Source organism: Staurois parvus, unplaced genomic scaffold, assembly GCF_062004578.1.
Source record: "Staurois parvus isolate SC_StPar_1 unplaced genomic scaffold, SC_StPar_1.0 ptg000715l, whole genome shotgun sequence".
Classification (NCBI taxonomy): Eukaryota; Metazoa; Chordata; class Amphibia; order Anura; family Ranidae; genus Staurois; species Staurois parvus.
In genome coordinates, this window is record NW_028318511.1 from 3,673,243 (window position 1) to 3,692,113 (window position 18,871).

The 18,871-nt window shown below is 41.0% G+C and overlaps 1 protein-coding gene across 1 annotated transcript in view; it reads right to left on the bottom strand.

Annotated features, from left to right (window-relative positions):
- Positions 1-18,871, bottom strand: part of LOC149445619 (mucin-2-like) — a 124,678-nt gene that overhangs the window by 14,153 nt on the left and 91,654 nt on the right. The window contains 4 exon segments of the mRNA XM_089653505.1: positions 2,166-2,322; positions 5,813-6,052; positions 14,083-14,262; positions 17,985-18,092. Of these exon segments, the coding sequence (XP_089509631.1) occupies positions 2,166-2,322; positions 5,813-6,052; positions 14,083-14,262; positions 17,985-18,092 (685 nt within the window).

An 18,871-nucleotide genomic window follows, 5' to 3' on the forward strand; every position in this document is an offset into this window, starting at 1 on the left:
TTCAAGAACATGCTCTATCCCTTTACTAAATCAACTCTGTAGAATCTTTTTGATAGTAATGATAGTGTGTAGAAATTAAGCAACTAACCCCACCCATAGGTACCATATGGTAAGGCACTTTTGTTATAGAAGCACATTTGAACAATAATAAGAGCCATACACAGTCATGACCAAGAATATTGGCACCCCTGTATTTCTGTCAGATAATGCACCACTTCACCCCGAAAACTGTTGCAATTACAAATGTTTAGGCGTTCTCATGTTTGTTTCTTTTGTTTGTATTGGTATGACACAAAAAAGTGGAGAAACAAAAAGCCAAATCTGACACATTCCATGCAAAGCCCCAAAAATGGACTGGACAAAATTATTGGCACCCTCAATTTAATATTTGTTAGCATACCCCTTGGAAAAAAATAACAGAAATCAATTGCTTCCTGTAACCATCAATGAGTTTCTTACACCTCCCTACTGAAATTTTAGACCACTCTTCGTTCGCCAACTGCTCCAGGACTCTCAGGTTGGAAGGGTTCCAAGCAAGCAAAAAAAAAAAGTATCAGTTCCCCACCCCCCAAAAAAGCTTTACCTGCTATTGGGTGCATTCATACTTGCGAATGCACCCTGTTTGCGAATGCACCCTATGTGCGATCAGTTGTGAGAACCCCTGTGAGGAGGGCCCCAGTGGAGATTTCCTGGAGACCTCCCTGCTGAATCTCTGCCACATTGTAGTGTGATATGCTGCTGGACTAGCCAGGGTTCCCTGAGGGGATGGTAACTTGGAGATGTGCTGTTGTTTTGGGTACTAAGGATGGACTGATTACCTTTTAATGATCACTAACAATTATGCACTATATGGACTCTGTGCTACCTCTTATGGATTATTTTCCAATCATGGGCTCTCACCTTCAGTGGATTTTAAGGACTCTGCCACTATTCAGGTATGACCACCCTATGGGCACGAGAACAGCTTTGTACAGGATTTTATTTTTGCATTTCTTCAGTAAAGGCTGTTTGTATTCCTTTAAATGCCTATTCTGAAGTCTCACTAAGGGGTATATTGTATGTTGTATCCAAAGAACGGGGCTTGTAACATGGGGACTGTAGATTAGAGGAGATACAGCTCATTTTAGTCCATAATGTAGCTTGCTGTCTACTGTAGGCTATAGTGCTGTTGTTAGGGACAATCATACATGTATCATTGCTTAATGCTGTCAACCAGCCAGGAAATGGGTGACTTGATGTAGGGTGATGGTTACTCTTGTAGTAAAGGGGCTTTACTTGTCCCCGTCACTAGCAGCTAGTTCACTGCATTTTGGGACTGGACCTGTAGCACAGAGTACCTAGGGACCTAGCCTGGTTGTCACGGTAGAAATGTAGAGGGGCCCCTGTGAGAGAGAGAAAGCAGCATGAAGGTACAGAGTGAGGTTTATTTCCTGTATCCTTTAGTAACTGTGGACATGTCACTGGGAGTGAGATGGCAGGTAATGCTGGGTTGGTGGAGGCTGATGTAGGCTCTGCCTTACTGGTTCCTAAATGTTGCACACCTAGGAGTTGGTGTTCTCTAACTGTAGTGGTGTCTAGAGTGCTTAGTGTTAACAGTACAGTCAGTTAGCCTTGGGTTGCTACACGGTTCACTGTGCTGATTGCGGCTCACTTCTAAGTCTGGAGTTATGCTTTAAGGCTGACTTTCGCATGACCACAAACTCCTGCCTAGAACCTAGGCAATTAGCGGGTGTAGTTCTAGTGTCCCCCACTAGGGTGCCTAAGCACCCTATGGGGGGACACAATGATACATGCATGATTGTCCCTAACAACAGCACTATAGCCTACAGTAGACAGCAAGCTACATTATGGACTAAAATGTACTGTATCTGCTCTAACCTACAGTCCCCATGTTACAAGCCCTGTTCTTTGGATACAACATACAATATACCCCTTAGTGAGACTTCAGACTAGGCATTTAAAGGACACTAGAACTGCCACCCACAAGGGCAATGAAAAATTACAGCTTATATATTGTTTTCAGAAGCACTATGGAAACTGAACATCGATAACTATGTTCTGCTTATAATATGTTGCTAATTTTGGATTGCTTTGAACAGTTGAGATCACCCTTCTTCAACACCTTTCAGCAAATGTAATACACAGCACTATACGGTGATACTTACGACATATAGTTGGCGTTCTCCATCTTATGCACACTCCATTCTCACTACAGGCCTGAGCATATGCTGCAACCGCAGTACAGAAGCATTCACAATCTCCGCCAGAACCACAAGAACATGAGTCACTGATGCACGAGTCATAATAAATGGTAGGGGTCACCTGGGTGTAGAAATACACAGGTAATATGTGAGTTTCATTTATTGTAAGAGCCTATTATCCATATAATGCAAATAAAGCTCCGCCTGTGCTGACCCTGATTGCTGTACTTCTTGGTTTTCTTATTCTCCTGTTCTCCTGTTATTCTTCTAAGGCCCCATGTACACGGGACACTGAATGATAGAAACTGACTGCTGGAAAACGCAGTTATAAAACGTCTGTTTAGCCGCATTTTCATAACACGTTTATGCGTGTTTATGTGCATTTGCATTTAGAAGCGTTTTTTAAAGATAAGCACAGAATAACCTCCCAAATGCCCAGAATTCACTGAAAAGTGGTAAATTATTAACTATTTCAGACTGTTTCAGAGAAATACAGAGAGTAGAAGCAGAGACAGCAGTATGTGTTGAGATAATTAGGTGTGAGTTGCTCATTAACATTTCTTTTGTTTCCAAGGGTGGGAAAGGTGTCAGGTGGAGTGGGTTATTAAGGCCACCTGGCAGGGGGTCTTCATGAGGAATTTGAGGTGTGAATGGGCATTAATATATCTTTTGTTTCCAAGGGTGAGAGAGGTCTGAGGTGTGAATTTGTTATTACAATGTGTGACAAGTTTGGTAAGAACATCCTGTGTTCAGTGTTTTGTCCATCTGAGTACCTTGCAAACGTTTTGCATGCATTTTCATGATGAAAAAAGGCTCTGGACAGCATTAAGAATTGGAAGAGTTAAAAAAAATGTTCAAAAACAAACGCTTATACATGCGATTTGCCACGCTTAGCCGCGTTTACAAGCGCTTTGCGTTTGAAACGCTGATAAAAACGCCTGCTGAATGCAAGTTTTCTGCGTTCAAATAAACGACTGTAAACTAAAATGCCTGTAAATTACTGTAAACAAAGATGTGTAGATGGACACATAGGAAAACATTAGGGAGATTTCAGGGGCTGCTGAAAAAAACGCTGAACAGCTCCTAAACGTGAGTTTATCAGCTGCAGTGTACATGAGCCCTTATTCTTATACTAGCATGCTTGAAAAAACTTGTGTAGGATGCTTAATATAGGCCAAGTGAAAAGAAGGGCCATAGATGAACATGTTATGGTAGTTTAGAAATCATGGTTAGCAGAACAATGAATGCTGTTTAGCAGACCTCTCCTAGAATAGTGTTCACAGCTGAAAACATTAAATATTCTTTTCAGCTTCTGAAAGATCTATGGCATCAAGATTTTTGTTGATACTGCTGGTGTTCAGCCCCAACTAATATTGTTCTGATGTACAGTATGTTGACATCTAGTGGTACTACAACTTACACAGCTTATTGATTTGGTATCTCTCTCTGTCCTTCCTTTATGTTTAGTGCTAGTTAGTTCAGTCCTAGCTCCCTCTCAATTTCTTCAATGTTCCCTCAGTCAGTGTTAGTTCTTCTCAGAGATGGGTTTTAGGAATATTTTTGTTTTCTTACGCTTCATAAGACTGAGAAACATCCTCTGTACTGCATAAAAGTGCATTGGATTCAACTTCTGTGTCTTCTTGTAGACTTAGACTGCCTGTAGATAGTTCCTTCCTACTGCCTACAACATACTTTTTGGACATACTGGGGTAGATTTACTAAATCTAGAGCACTTCAAATCAGATGCAGCTGTGCGTGGTAGCCAATCAGCGTCTAACTTCAGCCTGTTCAATTAAAGCGGAGCTCCATCCAAAAGGGGAACTTCTGCTTTAAGGCTTTTGTCCCCCACTCCGCATTGAGAATTGGCACCTTTGCGGAGCTGGGGGGTACTAAAATTTGACAGGTACCCACCCCCACTTCCTTTGCGATTGCCTGGGCAATCGGGAGCAGACGTTGTCCTCCCCCCCTCCCGTAGTCTTCTGGTACACGTGACAAGTCTCAGAAGACTATGGGACCATTCAAAAAGTGCAGCGCTACTCACACATGTGCAATGAGCACTCTGCTGTGAAGCCGCAAGCTGTCACAGCCAGGTGCCCACACTGAAGATGCCATCGCCAATGAGACAGGATGGTCAGTCAACCCAACCATGGGATCAAGGGACTAGGGAGTGTCCATTTTTTTAAAGAGTCAGCAGCTACAGTTTTTGTAGCTGCTGATTTTTACTTTTTTTTAATTCTGACTGGACCTCCGTTTTAAGCTTTAGCACTAAAACTTAGAAGCTGACTGGTTTCTATGAAGAGCTGCACCAGATTTTGCACTCTCCAGTTTTGGTAAATAACCCCACTAAGTCTATGGAGGTATGTCAATGAACAAATCAGCATTTTAAACAGAACAGCGGCTGATTTTTTTGGGGATGGTGGCACATAAACATGGTTTAGGACCCATGGTCAGTAATGGCATTTTAAGCTGCACGTCATATTGTCTTTTCAATCTTTACATGGTATACAAATATTTGTATATGCAATAGCATCCTTATTTTTGTAAATCGAACATCTTAAAGAGTTTCATGCCTTTTCTCTATTCATTAATAAAATATGATTAATAAAAGCTTTATTGCATATACACATTTGAAACTGGAAAACTCTGAGGGGATGTAGATTTGAGAAGAGGTAAGGGTCACCCATTGACAAGTTCCTTTCATGACACATTACTTACTTATGCTATAGCACAAAAATGGAATGCTGGGAGCAATGAAGCTGCACCTTCCTAATACTTTGTTCAAATGATGGACACAAAGGTAACATTTAGCTCGAAACTGGGGTTATATTGAAAAATAGACAGACAGACAGGACAGACAGGACAGACAGACAGGACAGACAGGAGAGACAGACAGGACAGACAGGACAGACAGGACAGACAGACAGGACAGACAGGACAGACAGGACAGACAGGACAGACAGACAGACAGGACAGACAGACAGACAGACAAGACAGACAGACAGACAGACAGACAGGACAGACAGGACAGACAGGACAGACAGATAGATCTTTAAAAATACACTCTAAGCCCTGGTTCACATTCCTATGACTACTGGTGCAACTTGCTGAGACCTGCGACACAGAAAGTCACAAGACAAGTAAAAACACATTTATTTCAATGGGTGCCATATTAATTGCAGCAATGTCACAGTGACAAAAAAATAGTCTCTGAACTAGTTTGGCAGGGACAATACTGCCATAGCCTGCAATGTTAAAATTACAAAGGTTGCAAGACAGTTATATCTTTGTCTTGTCTTTGTAACTCTGGCTGCGACTTCAGAGGATGTTTTTGAGGCCAAAGTCACAAAACATTACAGTTGCATTGAATTTGTACTGAAATCACATCAAGTTGCAATGCAAGGTCGCATTGGAAGTTGCATGACTTTGGGGTCTCAACAGTGTGAACCCAGCCTTAATACATTGTAATCACCTAGGTTGTAATATATATTACTAAGGATTTCTGTACTGCGTATTTCTGTTCTGCATACTGTTATTAGCTTATAATATTAGGAACATGAGTTCTGAGAACAAGATTTAATAACAAAGTATTCAAACTTTAAACATTAATTTACCTGAGAGTGACAAGGTTCAAAGATGCTGCTGGTGATAATTGCACATTGCTTTGTTGCCCAGGATTTCCTATATGGGTTGATGGAGCAAGGATTCATAACATGGTGCACATCTGGGCATTTTGGGTCTGTTTTCCAGCTGTTATAGAATTCCATCAAGTTCTCTACCACTGAATGACTCCTTGTAGTGAAATCATTATTTGCATTTCCGTCATAGTTTCCACAGATGCCACATACCTTTCTCTATATTATGAGACAAACAGATATGGAAAACATTTTTGAATTGGGAACCAGGACACTCATACACTCAGACTGGATTAGTTTGTAAATCACATTGTAATTGTAGCCACAATTGGCCAAGCATGGGAAGATACTGTTTAATGGTTTTGCGAGACAATACAAATATATTTGTAATGAAGTACTGTGCAACGCTGTTTGTTTGAATGCGTCACAAACTGTCAAAGCTGAGGACCTGTTCCTGATGAAACTATAGAGGTAAGCCAGTGGTGAGCTGCCCCTTTATTCGTAATAGGAAGTTTGACCGACATGATTGTGACAATGGAAGCCTCCAGTCCCACCACTGTCATCAGAATGTGACGATTGAATTCTAAGCCTCATCAAAGTAAACTATTTAAGTTCCACCAGATTGACAGTGACTGTTATTGTGGTTGGTTAACTCTGAAAGCAACTCTTTACACACACACTACACCCTGTTCCAAATTATTATGCAAATTCTATTTAAGTGTCACAAAGATTAAATATTTTGTTTTTCAGTTTAACTCATGGATGGTATTGTGTCTCAGGGCTCTTTTGATCACTGAGAACAATCTCGGACACCTGTGATAATTAGATTGGCCGGTGAGCCCAATTTAAGGAAAAACTACTAAAGGAGGGTGTTCCACATTATTAAGCAGAGCACCATTTTCAAGCAATATGGGGAAGAAAAAGGATCTCTCTGCTGCCAAAAAGAGTGAAATAGTTCAATGCCTTGGACGAGGTATGAAAACATTAGATATTTCACAAAAACTTAAGCGTGATCATCGCACTAGTAAGAGATTTGTGGCTGATTCAGAGCACAGACGGGTTCGTGCAGATAAAGGCACATTGAGGAAGATTTCTGCCAGATCCATGCATCAGATCAAGAGAGCAGCTGCTAAAATACCATTACATAGCAGGAAATAGATATTTGAAGCTGCTGGTGCCTCTGGAGTCCCACGGACATCAAGGTGTAGAGTCCTCCAGAGTCTTGCAACTGTGCATAAACCATCTATTCGGCCACCATTAACCAATGCTCACAAGCAGAAATGGCTGCATTGGGCAGAAAAATACACGAAGACTAATTTTCAAACAGTCCTGTTCACTGATGAGTGCCTTGCAACCCTGGATGGTCCAGATGGATGGAGTAGTGGATGGTTGGTGGACGGCCACCCTGTTCCAACAAGGCTGCGACGTCAGCAAGTTGGTGGTGGAGTCATGTTTTGGGCCGGAATCATGGGAACAGAGCTGGTCGGCCCCTTTAAGGTCCCCGAAGGTGTAAAGATGACCTCTGCAAATTATGTGGAGTTTATGACTGACCACTTTCTTCCCTGGTACAGAAGGAAGAACTATGCTTTCCATAATAAAATCATCTTCATGCATGACAATGCACCATCTCATGCTGCAAAGAATACCTCTGCATCAATGGCTGTTATGGGGATAAAAGGAGAGAAAGTCATGGTGTGGCCTCCATCCTCCCCTGACCTCAACCCTATTGAGAACCTTTAGAGCAGGGGTGGCGAACAAGTTAGACACAAAGAGCCAAAATTTTAAACTGTGAAAGTCAGAGAGCCACACCACGCAGTGACCTGCCAAAACAGACAAACACACAAAAACACATAATTAAAACCATATTATTCACCATAACACTTTCTTCCCCTAACAAAACAACAATGTGTTCATTTCAAGGTAAGTGTCCACCCTCAACACACATCAAATGCAACTTAGCCAGAGTTAACACATCAACTACCCTGGAGGTTGCTGTGGCACCTGTCTCTCTCTCTGCAGACAGCACAGGGATGACCAGAGACTGCGGACAGCACAGGGATGACCAGAGACTGCGGACAGCACAGGGATGACCAGAGACTGCGGACAGCACAGGGATGACCAGAGACTGTGGACAGTACAGATGATTGCTGACCTTTGGGGAGGTGGGGAGGTGGGGAGCGGGTACCTGAATTTGACAGGTACCCGCTCTTACTTCCGCAGAGTTTTTGTTTGATCTTACCTGTTCCTCGATGCAGCCGCGCGCTGTCTTCCCGGCTTCTGTAATGGCGCTCGGCATGACAGCCGGGTGCCCAGTGTGCATGAGCGAGAAGCACTTGCGCTTTGTGATTGGTCCGGCGGCTTCTGGGATCTGTCATGTGTCCCAGGTACCGCCTTACCATTCACAAAAAGCACTGCTTCTTGCGCATGCGCACTTGGCACCCGGCTGTCATGCCCAGTGCCCACACTACAGAAGCCGGAAGACAGCGCGCCGCTGGATAGAGGAACAGGTAAGATCAAAGAACAAAGAAGTAAGAGCGGGTACCTGTCAAATTCAGGTACCCGCTCCCCACCTCCCCAAAGAAAGATGAAACTTGGCAAAGAGCCACAGTATACAAAATATGATAAGAGGCAAAGAGCCGCATTCATTTTGGCCGGGAGCCGCACGCGGCTTGAGAGCCGCATGTTCGCCACCCCTGCTTTAGAGCATCCTCAAGCAAAAGATCTATGAGGGTGGGAGGCAGTTTACATCCAATTCTGACATCTTGCAAACAAATTCAAGCAGAAACTGTCCAAAAACTCACAAGTTCAATGGATGCAAGACTTGTGAAGCTGCTATCAAGTAAGGGGTCCTATGTTAAAATGTAACGTGACCTGTTAAAATGTTTAAAAAGTTAAAATGTTGTTAAAAGTTTGATTGAAATAGCTTTTGATTTCAGTAAATATGCTGCAAACACAACAAATGACAATTTTCAGTTCTTTACAACCTATAAAGTGTTTTGAAACTTACTGTGCGTAATAATTTGGAACAGTGCATTGTAAGTTTTTTATGTTTAACAAAAATACTGTTATCATTAGGAGGTTTGTTCAATAACACGTGAATTGTACTTTTAATAGTTGATAATATGAGAATTACGCTGACTGTTATTTACATAAATTATTTAGGTAAATGAGAAAAATATCATTTGCATAATAATTTGGAACAGGGTGTAGATGCCACCATGTGGCAGCACAGTGGCTAAATGGTTAGCACTTTCGCCTGGCAGTACTAGGGTCGTTGGTTCGAATCCCAACCACGACAGCTCCTGCCTGGAATTTGCATGTTCTCCCTGTGCCTGCGTGGGTTTCCTCTGGGAACTCCAGTTTCCTCCCACCCTCCAAAGACATGCTGGTCTAAATTGGCCCTAGTATGTGTATGTATGAATGTGAGTTAGGGAACTTAGATTGTACACCCCTTGAGGGTTAGGGACTGATGTGAATGTACAATATATATGTAAAGTGCTGCGTAAATTGACAGCGCTATATAAGTACCTGAAATAAATAAATGTGCTTTAATGGGAACATGCACTGTTCATAGCATCTGCTATAGCCATTTGAACCTTAAAGAAATTTCTGAGATACTGTCATGCCAGACAAGAAGATAAGGGAGTTTAATATGTGGTAGCTTTCTTTAAAGAGGCAAAAAATCTTAACTATTAATTTTAAAGAAAAGAAATTGAAAATGCAAGACAACATTTACAGAAAAGATATTTAAAAACAGACAATAGCAACAGTGAAAAATGGTAAAAGTGTAAATAATAACTAAAGTAATTGTAAAGCTTTGGGTTTTTTGTATTAAAATAACAAACATGTTATACTTACCTGCTCTGTGGAACGGTTTTGCACAGAGTAGCCCTGATCCTCCTCTTTACGAGTCCCCTCCTGGAACTCCTGGGTCCTCTTCTTCATCTAGTGCCCTCATAGGAAGTCACTTGGTGTTTGGTAGAAAATGGCTAGCACTTCTGCCTGGCAGTACTAAGGTCGTTGGTTCGAATCCCAACCACGCCACCTGCCTGGAGTTTGCATGTTCTCCCTGTGCCTGCGTGGGTTTCCTCCGGGTACTCCGGTTTCCTCCACTCCAAAGACATGCTGGTAAGTTAATTGGCTCTTGTCAAAATTGGCCCCTAGTATGGTGTATGTATGAATGTGAGTTAGGGACCTTAGATTGTACGCCCCTTGAGGGTTAGGGACTGATGTGAATGTACAATATATATGTGAAGCGCTGCGTAAATTGACAGCGCTATATAAGTACCTGTAATAAATAAATAAATAAAATGGCAACATCAAGACCTTACGTAAGCATTTGAACAGGCAGCAATGAGAGATGAGGCAGATTTTTTCTTGCAATAAAAATTATAGCATATTATCTAAGAGTCAATAATTGCTAATGTTGACCATTGGCTGGACAGTATAAAAACAGCTTGGTTAGACCAAAAAAAATAGGGAGAGACAAGACAGGTTTTAACTTGAAATACACCTTAAGTCCATTATGTAAGAGACAATAGCCAGAAACATTGTTCAGTGGCTATATTATATGCAAGCAGCTTGGTTAGGCAGCAAGGAGGAACTGAATTTATTCTCTCTTGAGAAGAGAAAATTAAGGGGGATATGTATAAATACATCAGTCTTTCATATAGTAAACTCGATGTAGAGTTATTCACCTTGAGGTCATCACAGAGGACAAGGGGGCACTCTTTACATCTGGAGGAAGAGAAATGTAATCTCCAAATATGGAAAGGGTTCTTCACAGTAAGAGCTGTGAAAATGTGCAATAGACTCCCTCAAGAGTTAGTTCTGGCCAGCTCGGTGAATTGGTTTTAAAAAGGCCTGGATTCACAGAATATAACTAGTTACTAACATTTATAGGTAAAGTTGATCCAGGGAATAACCAATTGCCTCTTGGGGGATCATGAAGGAATTTTTTACCTGTAGGAGCAAATTGAATCATGCTTTGCTGAGTTTTTTGCCTTCCTCTGGATCAACTGTGGGTGTAGGATTATAACTTTTTTTTTTATGGTTGAACTGGATGGACTTTTGTCTTTTTTCAGCCAGATTAACTATGTAACTATGTAATATAAGAGGGAAATATGAGATAGGTTTTATTGTGAAATATAAATTAGATTTTGTTATATGAGTGACAATAGCAACAAATGTTGCAGTGGGCATCAGATTCTATCTAGAGCTGCCACAAAAATCTATAACCACCCCAAATCTGAGGCTCTGAGCCCTACTTTTTCCAAGATCTTTGTGCTGCAACCCCTTCTATCTAATCTAGCAGAAAGTTCCTGGCTTCCACCTCCTCAGATACTCTTAGCAGTGCCCCTTCTTCCTTCTTCTTTGCATAGCTGTCAAGGCAACTCCTACATGGATTGTCAGCAAAAACTACCTGATGCACTCTAATCTTCCAAGCTAAACTCTCATCTAAAAAAAAAGAAAGCCCCCACATAATTTTATCAAAGGTGTTGAAGATTGAAAATATGTTATTGTGGACAGATATTGGTTCTTAATATGGACGAGTTGGGTTTGTTCAGTTCATCAGAACCCATTGGAAGCTGTCACATGAATGCATCCCTGCTGAGGCAGTCAGCTTCATCTGGGGCATTTCCTGTCCTGCAGCAGCACTTATGCAAAGGAGCAAAGATGCATATGATGTCATTGACCTAATATGGCTATATATTAGGTCACCATCTCCCACAATCTCTTGCCTATAAATGACCTTTTCACATGCCCAACATGCCCAATCAGCTTCCTCCACCATTGATATAAGTTCTTGTATTGTGTTTAAACAATGTGAGGGGCAGGTGGATGACAGAATCCTCTCCCTCATTCATAGAACATGCTAGGAACTGTGAAACAATGCAAGGACTTTTGTCAATGTTGGAGAAGATAGAAAGAGAAGGGCATCCATGGAGACCTTCTTCAGTGTCCTGCAATGTTAGACCTAAGGCAGCTGACCCATGCTGTACCAGGGGTTCAGTGGAGACAAGATTTCTACACTAAGTAGTAGTATGTGGGATACACTTTATTTTAAGTAAGTTATGTGACTGAAGCTGCAGCCAAAAAATGTAAACTCGGCTTGCAAAGTGTGACAGGTCAGGAGGCAGCAGAATCACCTACTGAATACCTGGCAGCTGCTGCTTTTTAAAAAGCAGTCCATTGCAGATTGCCTTTCAGAGGGTAGAAGAGATTTCCACCTGTGTGAGAGAGCCTTAAAAGTGCTCTCATTTGCCTCTCTATCTCCTTGAAATGTGAAGTACTTTATTTTCAAATATCACTACAAAGCGTAGAAACATCTGCTGTGTGTTTAAATTATAGAGGTGGCAATGGCTGCACCCATGGAAAATGCAAAGTTTTCTGTGATAAAAATGTGTTATAAATTTCAAAATGAATTTCTTCTTAATGCGTATAGCTACAGAGGTGATTGAGGGCTTGTTTTTAAGTATGTTTACTGCTCTATTGTGCATGATCTGGGCACTGGTTCACTTTAAGGTCACCACAAAAGACATGAGGGCATTCTTTTGATTGGTGAAAAAGATGTTTAACCATCACATATGGAAAGGGCTTACTACTGTCAGAACTGTGAAAATATGTGAAAGAAAAATCACATGAACTTGTTCTGTCTGGCTCACTAGACTCACAACAAATGCTTAAGGGTCCCTGCTCTGGCTGTCACAGTCCAATGAGTTGGATGCCGCTGACTAGTGAGGTTTCAGGCTTTGGAAAGGTCTGTCCAAACCCAAAGCATGCTGCAGAAATAGGAGAGATAGCCTGGTCGTCGCCCAGCCCAAATGGTTAGCAGGTAAAAACAGCCTCAGCTCGATTCATCCAGACCACTCCTCCAACTTGTTTTGCCCCACTCCCAGGGCTTCTCCATGATTAAGCCCCAGGGGTGGGGTGAAACATGTTGGAGGTGTGGTCTGGATGAATTGAACTGAGGCTGCTTTTACCTGCTAACCACCGGGGGGGGGGGGGGGAAGGTGTGCGGCTGCCAGGCTATCTCTTCCTATTTCTGCAGCATGCTTTGGGTTTGGATGGACCATTCCTCCACCTGCACCCTCACTAGTCAGTAGCATCCAACTCATTGCACCTTGACAGTGGGGACTCTTAAGCTTTCTCTTCCTATTTCTACAGCATGACTTAGTAGACTGTTTCAAAAGAGCTAGATGTATTTCTAAATGCACAAAATATCAATGTATGTTGATTAGCTGTGAAGGGACCGAAGAGATTGTTGCTGCTGAGGCATATCTAGCTACCCACTGGGAGAGGCAAAAAAACTGGTAAAACCTGGCACAAAAGCAGGAATCTGCAGATGCCCTCATGTCTCGTTAAATCTTTCACCCTAGCGTAAAGATGGTCTTGTTGAATCCTGCAGCCTGGTGTGAAGAAGACACAGGAACCTTCACTTCTGTAATGCTACCCAGCCAGTTGTTACGAGTGCTGATGGGAATGAGAAGCATTCTCTAGGACAGAAATTTACACAATCTGCATATTCTGAATTCTGCCCATCAGTCTTCTCCTATTGTGTTCTTTTCTAGTTGTGCTTTGTGAAACAGTTGAAAGATAACTGTATTTAAGTACAGTTATCTTTTTAAGGAACCCCCTCCGTCCAAATTTCATGCTTACCTGTCCCCTTTTTTTTTCACTATTCTGGGAGCTACACTGCCTTCTCAAGTATGTAAACCCTCACCTTGTAAAATATCCCATTCAGTTTAAAATAGAAATGAAAGACAAAGCATTTGTGTACAGATATTAAAAACATTCTAAACACTTTTTCATAACTGGTAATATTCCCTCTGTTTTCAGCTGCATAGCATCGGGGGGGGGGGGGGGGGGGAGAAAATGCAGGACACTGATCTTCTCAGTGAAATACTGTGCAGGGGGTGTATCAGGACAAGTCTGATTATTGGAGGAGAGCAGACTGAGTTCCCAGCATAGCTAGAGACCTGACCACTTCACCTGCCTAGTGTGGTCAGTTGTTAATAGGAAAGTAGAAAGACTGGCAGGAACACCAGAGATTTCACATAAAGGAAGCAATACAAAGAGAACAAGATGCTTCTTCATATGTGTAGATGAAACAGCAGACACATATCAGGAATATGAAATGTTGGGCTTACAGTATATATTCCTTCAATTGATTCTAACTAACCCTGGGACAGTTGGTATAAAGGTATAAAGTTGGTATAAACAGCACAAAAGTAAAACAAAAGTTGTACCTTAAAGTCAGGGCTGAGCTTTACGTGCATGGTGGCCTTTGAATCCCACATGACGAAGAGACCACTTTCACTTTTTAAAATGTTGTAGATTCCTTTACGAATTAATTCATACGGAATACTGTTCGTTTCTCCTCTCTTTACAACCTCGATTTTCTCTTTGTCAAATGAAACTTCTTCTCCCTGACACATACAACAAAATTGACATGCCAGACAGGTCATTAAATACAGTTATAAAATGGCAAGTGGATAAGTATGGCATTAACTATCTACTTAGACATTACAATCTGGAAAAAAATGCAAAACTAAGAGGCTTAGTGATAAAGCAGCAACTCCATTTTGTCATCTTTTACCACTAGACACAAGTCTAAAGCTTAGGGAAATGAGCTTGAGTGAATACAGAGCTATACAATTATCTTAGCAAGGGTGTATAAAACATCTGCAGAGAGACCGCGACTTCCACCCAAAGAGTAAGGGTCTTTCTTTGCAGCATGCTGGCAGGAGACAGGATTTTCTGGAAGACTTTGCATGTCTTTTGTTTTGATGCAACTTGAATTCATTTAGATGATTTAAACTGAAAATTATATTATACTTTAATCCTTTTGCTGCCACCACCATATGCAGTAGGTTGTGGTAGCAAGGAGTTTTACACACACTTATTTGCGGCTGTATGTAAAACTGAAAAGCATACTATCGGCTTCCTCACTTCCACACACCACTGTAATTGTTAGTCCCCTTCCCACTTGTGTTTCCACCATGCCTCTACGTGCCCATCGGCAGACCCAAGATGGGCATGGTGGGTGTCACCAGGTAGAGGGGAGGGAGATCAGCAAACATCCATTTTCCCTAACATCCCCCCTCCAAAAAAAAAATTTTTTAGCTCCCCTACCTCCATATACACACATGTACGAACACAAATACATGCATCGGGGAACATATGCACAAAGCTATTGATTGTGATAAATATGTTACATATCGTCATGCATGGCAGAGAGAGAACAATAATTCTAGGCCTAATATTCATTGTTAACTCTAAAATGATGACCTATAGGACCTTTCAAAATATTGATTACTGAAGTTAACACACAATTTAAAGCATTGACATGTTGGGTATCTATTTACTCGGCAGAACCTTATTTTTTATATTTTACTTAACCTCCTTGGCGGTATGATTCTTTCCGATTTTTTGTGCTGAAAGCGGTACCATTTTTTTGCATGGAAATATGTAGTTTTTTATTGTAGGCTGTAATTTTTAGGAATAACTCACTGAAATCTGTATGAACAAGAGTCTAGTAAACATCCCGGGTAGGATAAAACTTGAAACACGAAATCATAAATTATAATTTAATAAATAATCATAAAAAATAATAATATAATAATAATAAATTTAATTCAATAATATAATCAAACCAAAAACACTGAAATTTGAAATACAGAGGCAAATTCGCACATCTCTGAGCAAAGTCGCAAAATCGTTTTCAGTGTCTGATGACGAATTTCCCCACAAATCATTATCACTCAATTCTACAAGTGGTTCTGATTTACTATCGCTGTTCTAAAACCGCTTTTGACGTAAAGGGACGCTTTTTGGCCGCCATGGACTTTTCTAAGTTTCCAGGCAGAAAGAACAGTCAAAATGCAGGCAGGGCGCAGGACAAAGCAGTGGGGACAAAATATATGTGAAATGCAGTGAAAAAGCAACGACAGCAAAAATGTCATTTTTAAAAAATTTCAAATTTCCCGCCGGTTCCGCCGCCCGAACGTTCCGGCGTCACAGGGACCGGAACACGGAAGCCAGATGCCGGCATCCGCCGGAGGAGATGGACGGGGACGCTGCAGGGGACCCATCGTGGGAGCGAAGGACAAGGTAAGTGCTGCAGGGACCCCCAGAGAGCGCTGCATGGTAAGCCCGAGTGTAGCTCGGGGTTACCGTTCTTGGTATAGAAATTCTACCCCGAGCTACACTCGGGAATACCGCCAAGGAGGTTAAAGATTGGGTAATATATTGTGCTTTTGTCCTAAAATTATCTGTAGTGTATTTTTTACTGAAATTTTGAGTTTCATGAACAAGCTAATATTTTATGATATAAAAAAATTGGAACTACCACTGTTTTATTCTATAGTGTGCCTGCTTTCAGAAAATATATAATGCTTGCGGTTTCAACTAATCTTAAAATATACTAAAACACACACTGTTTTGTTTACATTATCACTCTTATTTCTGTATATTTATTTTCCGATTCAGATTACTGACCACATGCAGATATTTTAGTATGAACTGTCATTTTTAATTTGTAATTTATGATTGATGTTTGTTTGTCCCCCTATGCAATAAAGTTTTGTATTTAATTTTCTAACTCGCTACTCTGCATGGATAATTTTGATTACTGACTTTACACAGTCTGTTCTTTACAACTGTTTACTTTTTTACATATTATTTTTGGTATAAACTCACATCAATAGTTTTTTCTCTTGATTGGACAGAGGGTTATTATTTAGACTTCCTTGCCTGTTTATGTGGCATTTGTTTTTGTTGGTACATCCCCATATTTTCAGCAAAGAGACATCCCCATATATTCAGCAAAGAGACAGCCCAGTCCAGCAAAGATACATCTCCATATAGCAAAGAGACATCCCAATCCAGCAAAGAGACATCCCCATATATTCAGCAAAGATACATCCCCATATATTCAGCAAAGAGACAGCCCAGTCCAGGAAAGAGACAGCCCAGTCCAGCAAAGAGACATCTGCATATATTCAGCATAGAGTCAACCCCATATAGCAAAGAGAAAGCACCAACACACACCAGACCACCTGTATATAGAGAGCCCTGTATTGTGGGAGCAACAAAATACACCAGACTCTCTGTAAATAGAGACTGCTCTACTTTGGGAGTCCCTACTGTACCAAATTGCCTGTATTGTGGAAACATCAACATACAGAGGCCATAGCCTGATCTCCTGCACTAGGTCAGTGCTCCGATGGTCCCCCTCACCTGAATCCCAATTCCGTTCTCAGTCAGCACCAGGATAGAAGGAAGAAACCAGGAGGTGGAGTACTAGTATGCTGTGGAGCAGGGAGGAGGAATTCATATCCTCTCCTGAGGCCTGTGAATGCAAGTAAAAACATGGCCTGTGGTGGCCAGCGGGAGGCTGAGACTCAGCAGAGGTGCCAACTTGGCTACATGTGTGGGGGTTGTCCCCCCCTGTTGGTGACCCTGCTCTATATTCACATGGGCTGCTCATATGATGTACAGTTATCTCTACAGCTGCAAAATACCTAGCTGAAATGGGGGACATGAACAGAAGAGGAAGACAGTAAACAGCAGGATCAACCAGGTTTTTTGCAGAATACAGAATATGAATCTCATAGCTACTGAATGAGTATGGACAGCATGTAATACAGCATTTATTGATAGTTTTTTTTATGATGTGGGTTTAGTGACACTTTAGGGCTTAAAATTTATTTTTAAACGTGTTTAAAAACACAAATACAGCTCTGGCAGTGAAAGGTTTAAAGGCTCCTTTTTAACTGGGCTCACATGAATCTTTGTTTATTTGGCAAGCATCTCGATTTCCTATCCAGGTCATCCTGAAATTGTCCCTTTTTATAATGTCCAATGTCACACTTACTGGCTTTACTGACTTTTTAACACTCGAATTTTGGATTTCCCTTTACTTTTTGTCAAAGTGACAATGTTTATCAGTGTTTAAAAAACTTAAGAACCAGAAAGGGGATCCTAACACCAAAGGACTTCATCCATTAAGTGTCTGCTTTATATTCACATAAGGAGCATTTACATACACCATATTCACCTGTAAACCACCATTGAGAAACTTTATAATTTACATAAATTAAAATGAGAACTGACAATGCATGACATTTATTTTAATCCAATCACTTACCCTCAAAAAGATCTTGATAGTTTTGGTGCATATGGTGCCATTATAGCCACACTGCACATTCTGCATGATAACTCTGAAGGAGCTTTGACCTCCATCATCACAGTTATCCTTTGGAGGAAAAAGATTTTCAAAATGAATACTGAAGCAGTCACTTTATAATTGATGCTTAAACTCTTCAGAAGAAAATGCTATTGGTAACTAATATAAATAGCAGACAATATAACAGTATAAATTTTAAAAAAATCTGCAAATGGACTTCAATTACCTTATTCAATAAAGTCACATTCTTTAGGTAGACCTAGCATCAGATATATTTATATTCTGCATGCATGTGTGTAATGTGTAAATGTAATATTCACAGGTATGTTACCTCTCAAAGAGATCATTGTACTCCCCCTAACAATACCTTCTTCCCATTTTCATCTTTGATTAGATATTATCTGGGATCCGCATTTAATTCATGGACATTGATGCTGGTTTAGAGATAACACAGTTGTGTAAATTCTGATGCATGTACAGTTCTTGGCTGTGCTTTACAATTATATGAAATAGATCAGTCCAACTTATAAAGTTATTAAAATGTCCACTTTAAGGGCAGTAAACCCAAAACAACTAATCAGATTTCATTTTACACTTGTCAGACTGCAACAGAATGAATTCTGGTTCATGTTTGAATAACACCACAAATCTAAAGGATATTATGAATTAGCTAAAATCAGCAAAAAATAAAAGCGTAATGAGGTGATTGCAGACGTATTGGTTCACTTGCTACAAAAACAACTGTCCGTGATACTTTTTTAGCCCAGCAGGGTGTCTTCATGCCCAAGCACGTGCAGCATGGCACTGACACAGATGAATGAGTTAGGCTGTCATTACGTAAGGCACCC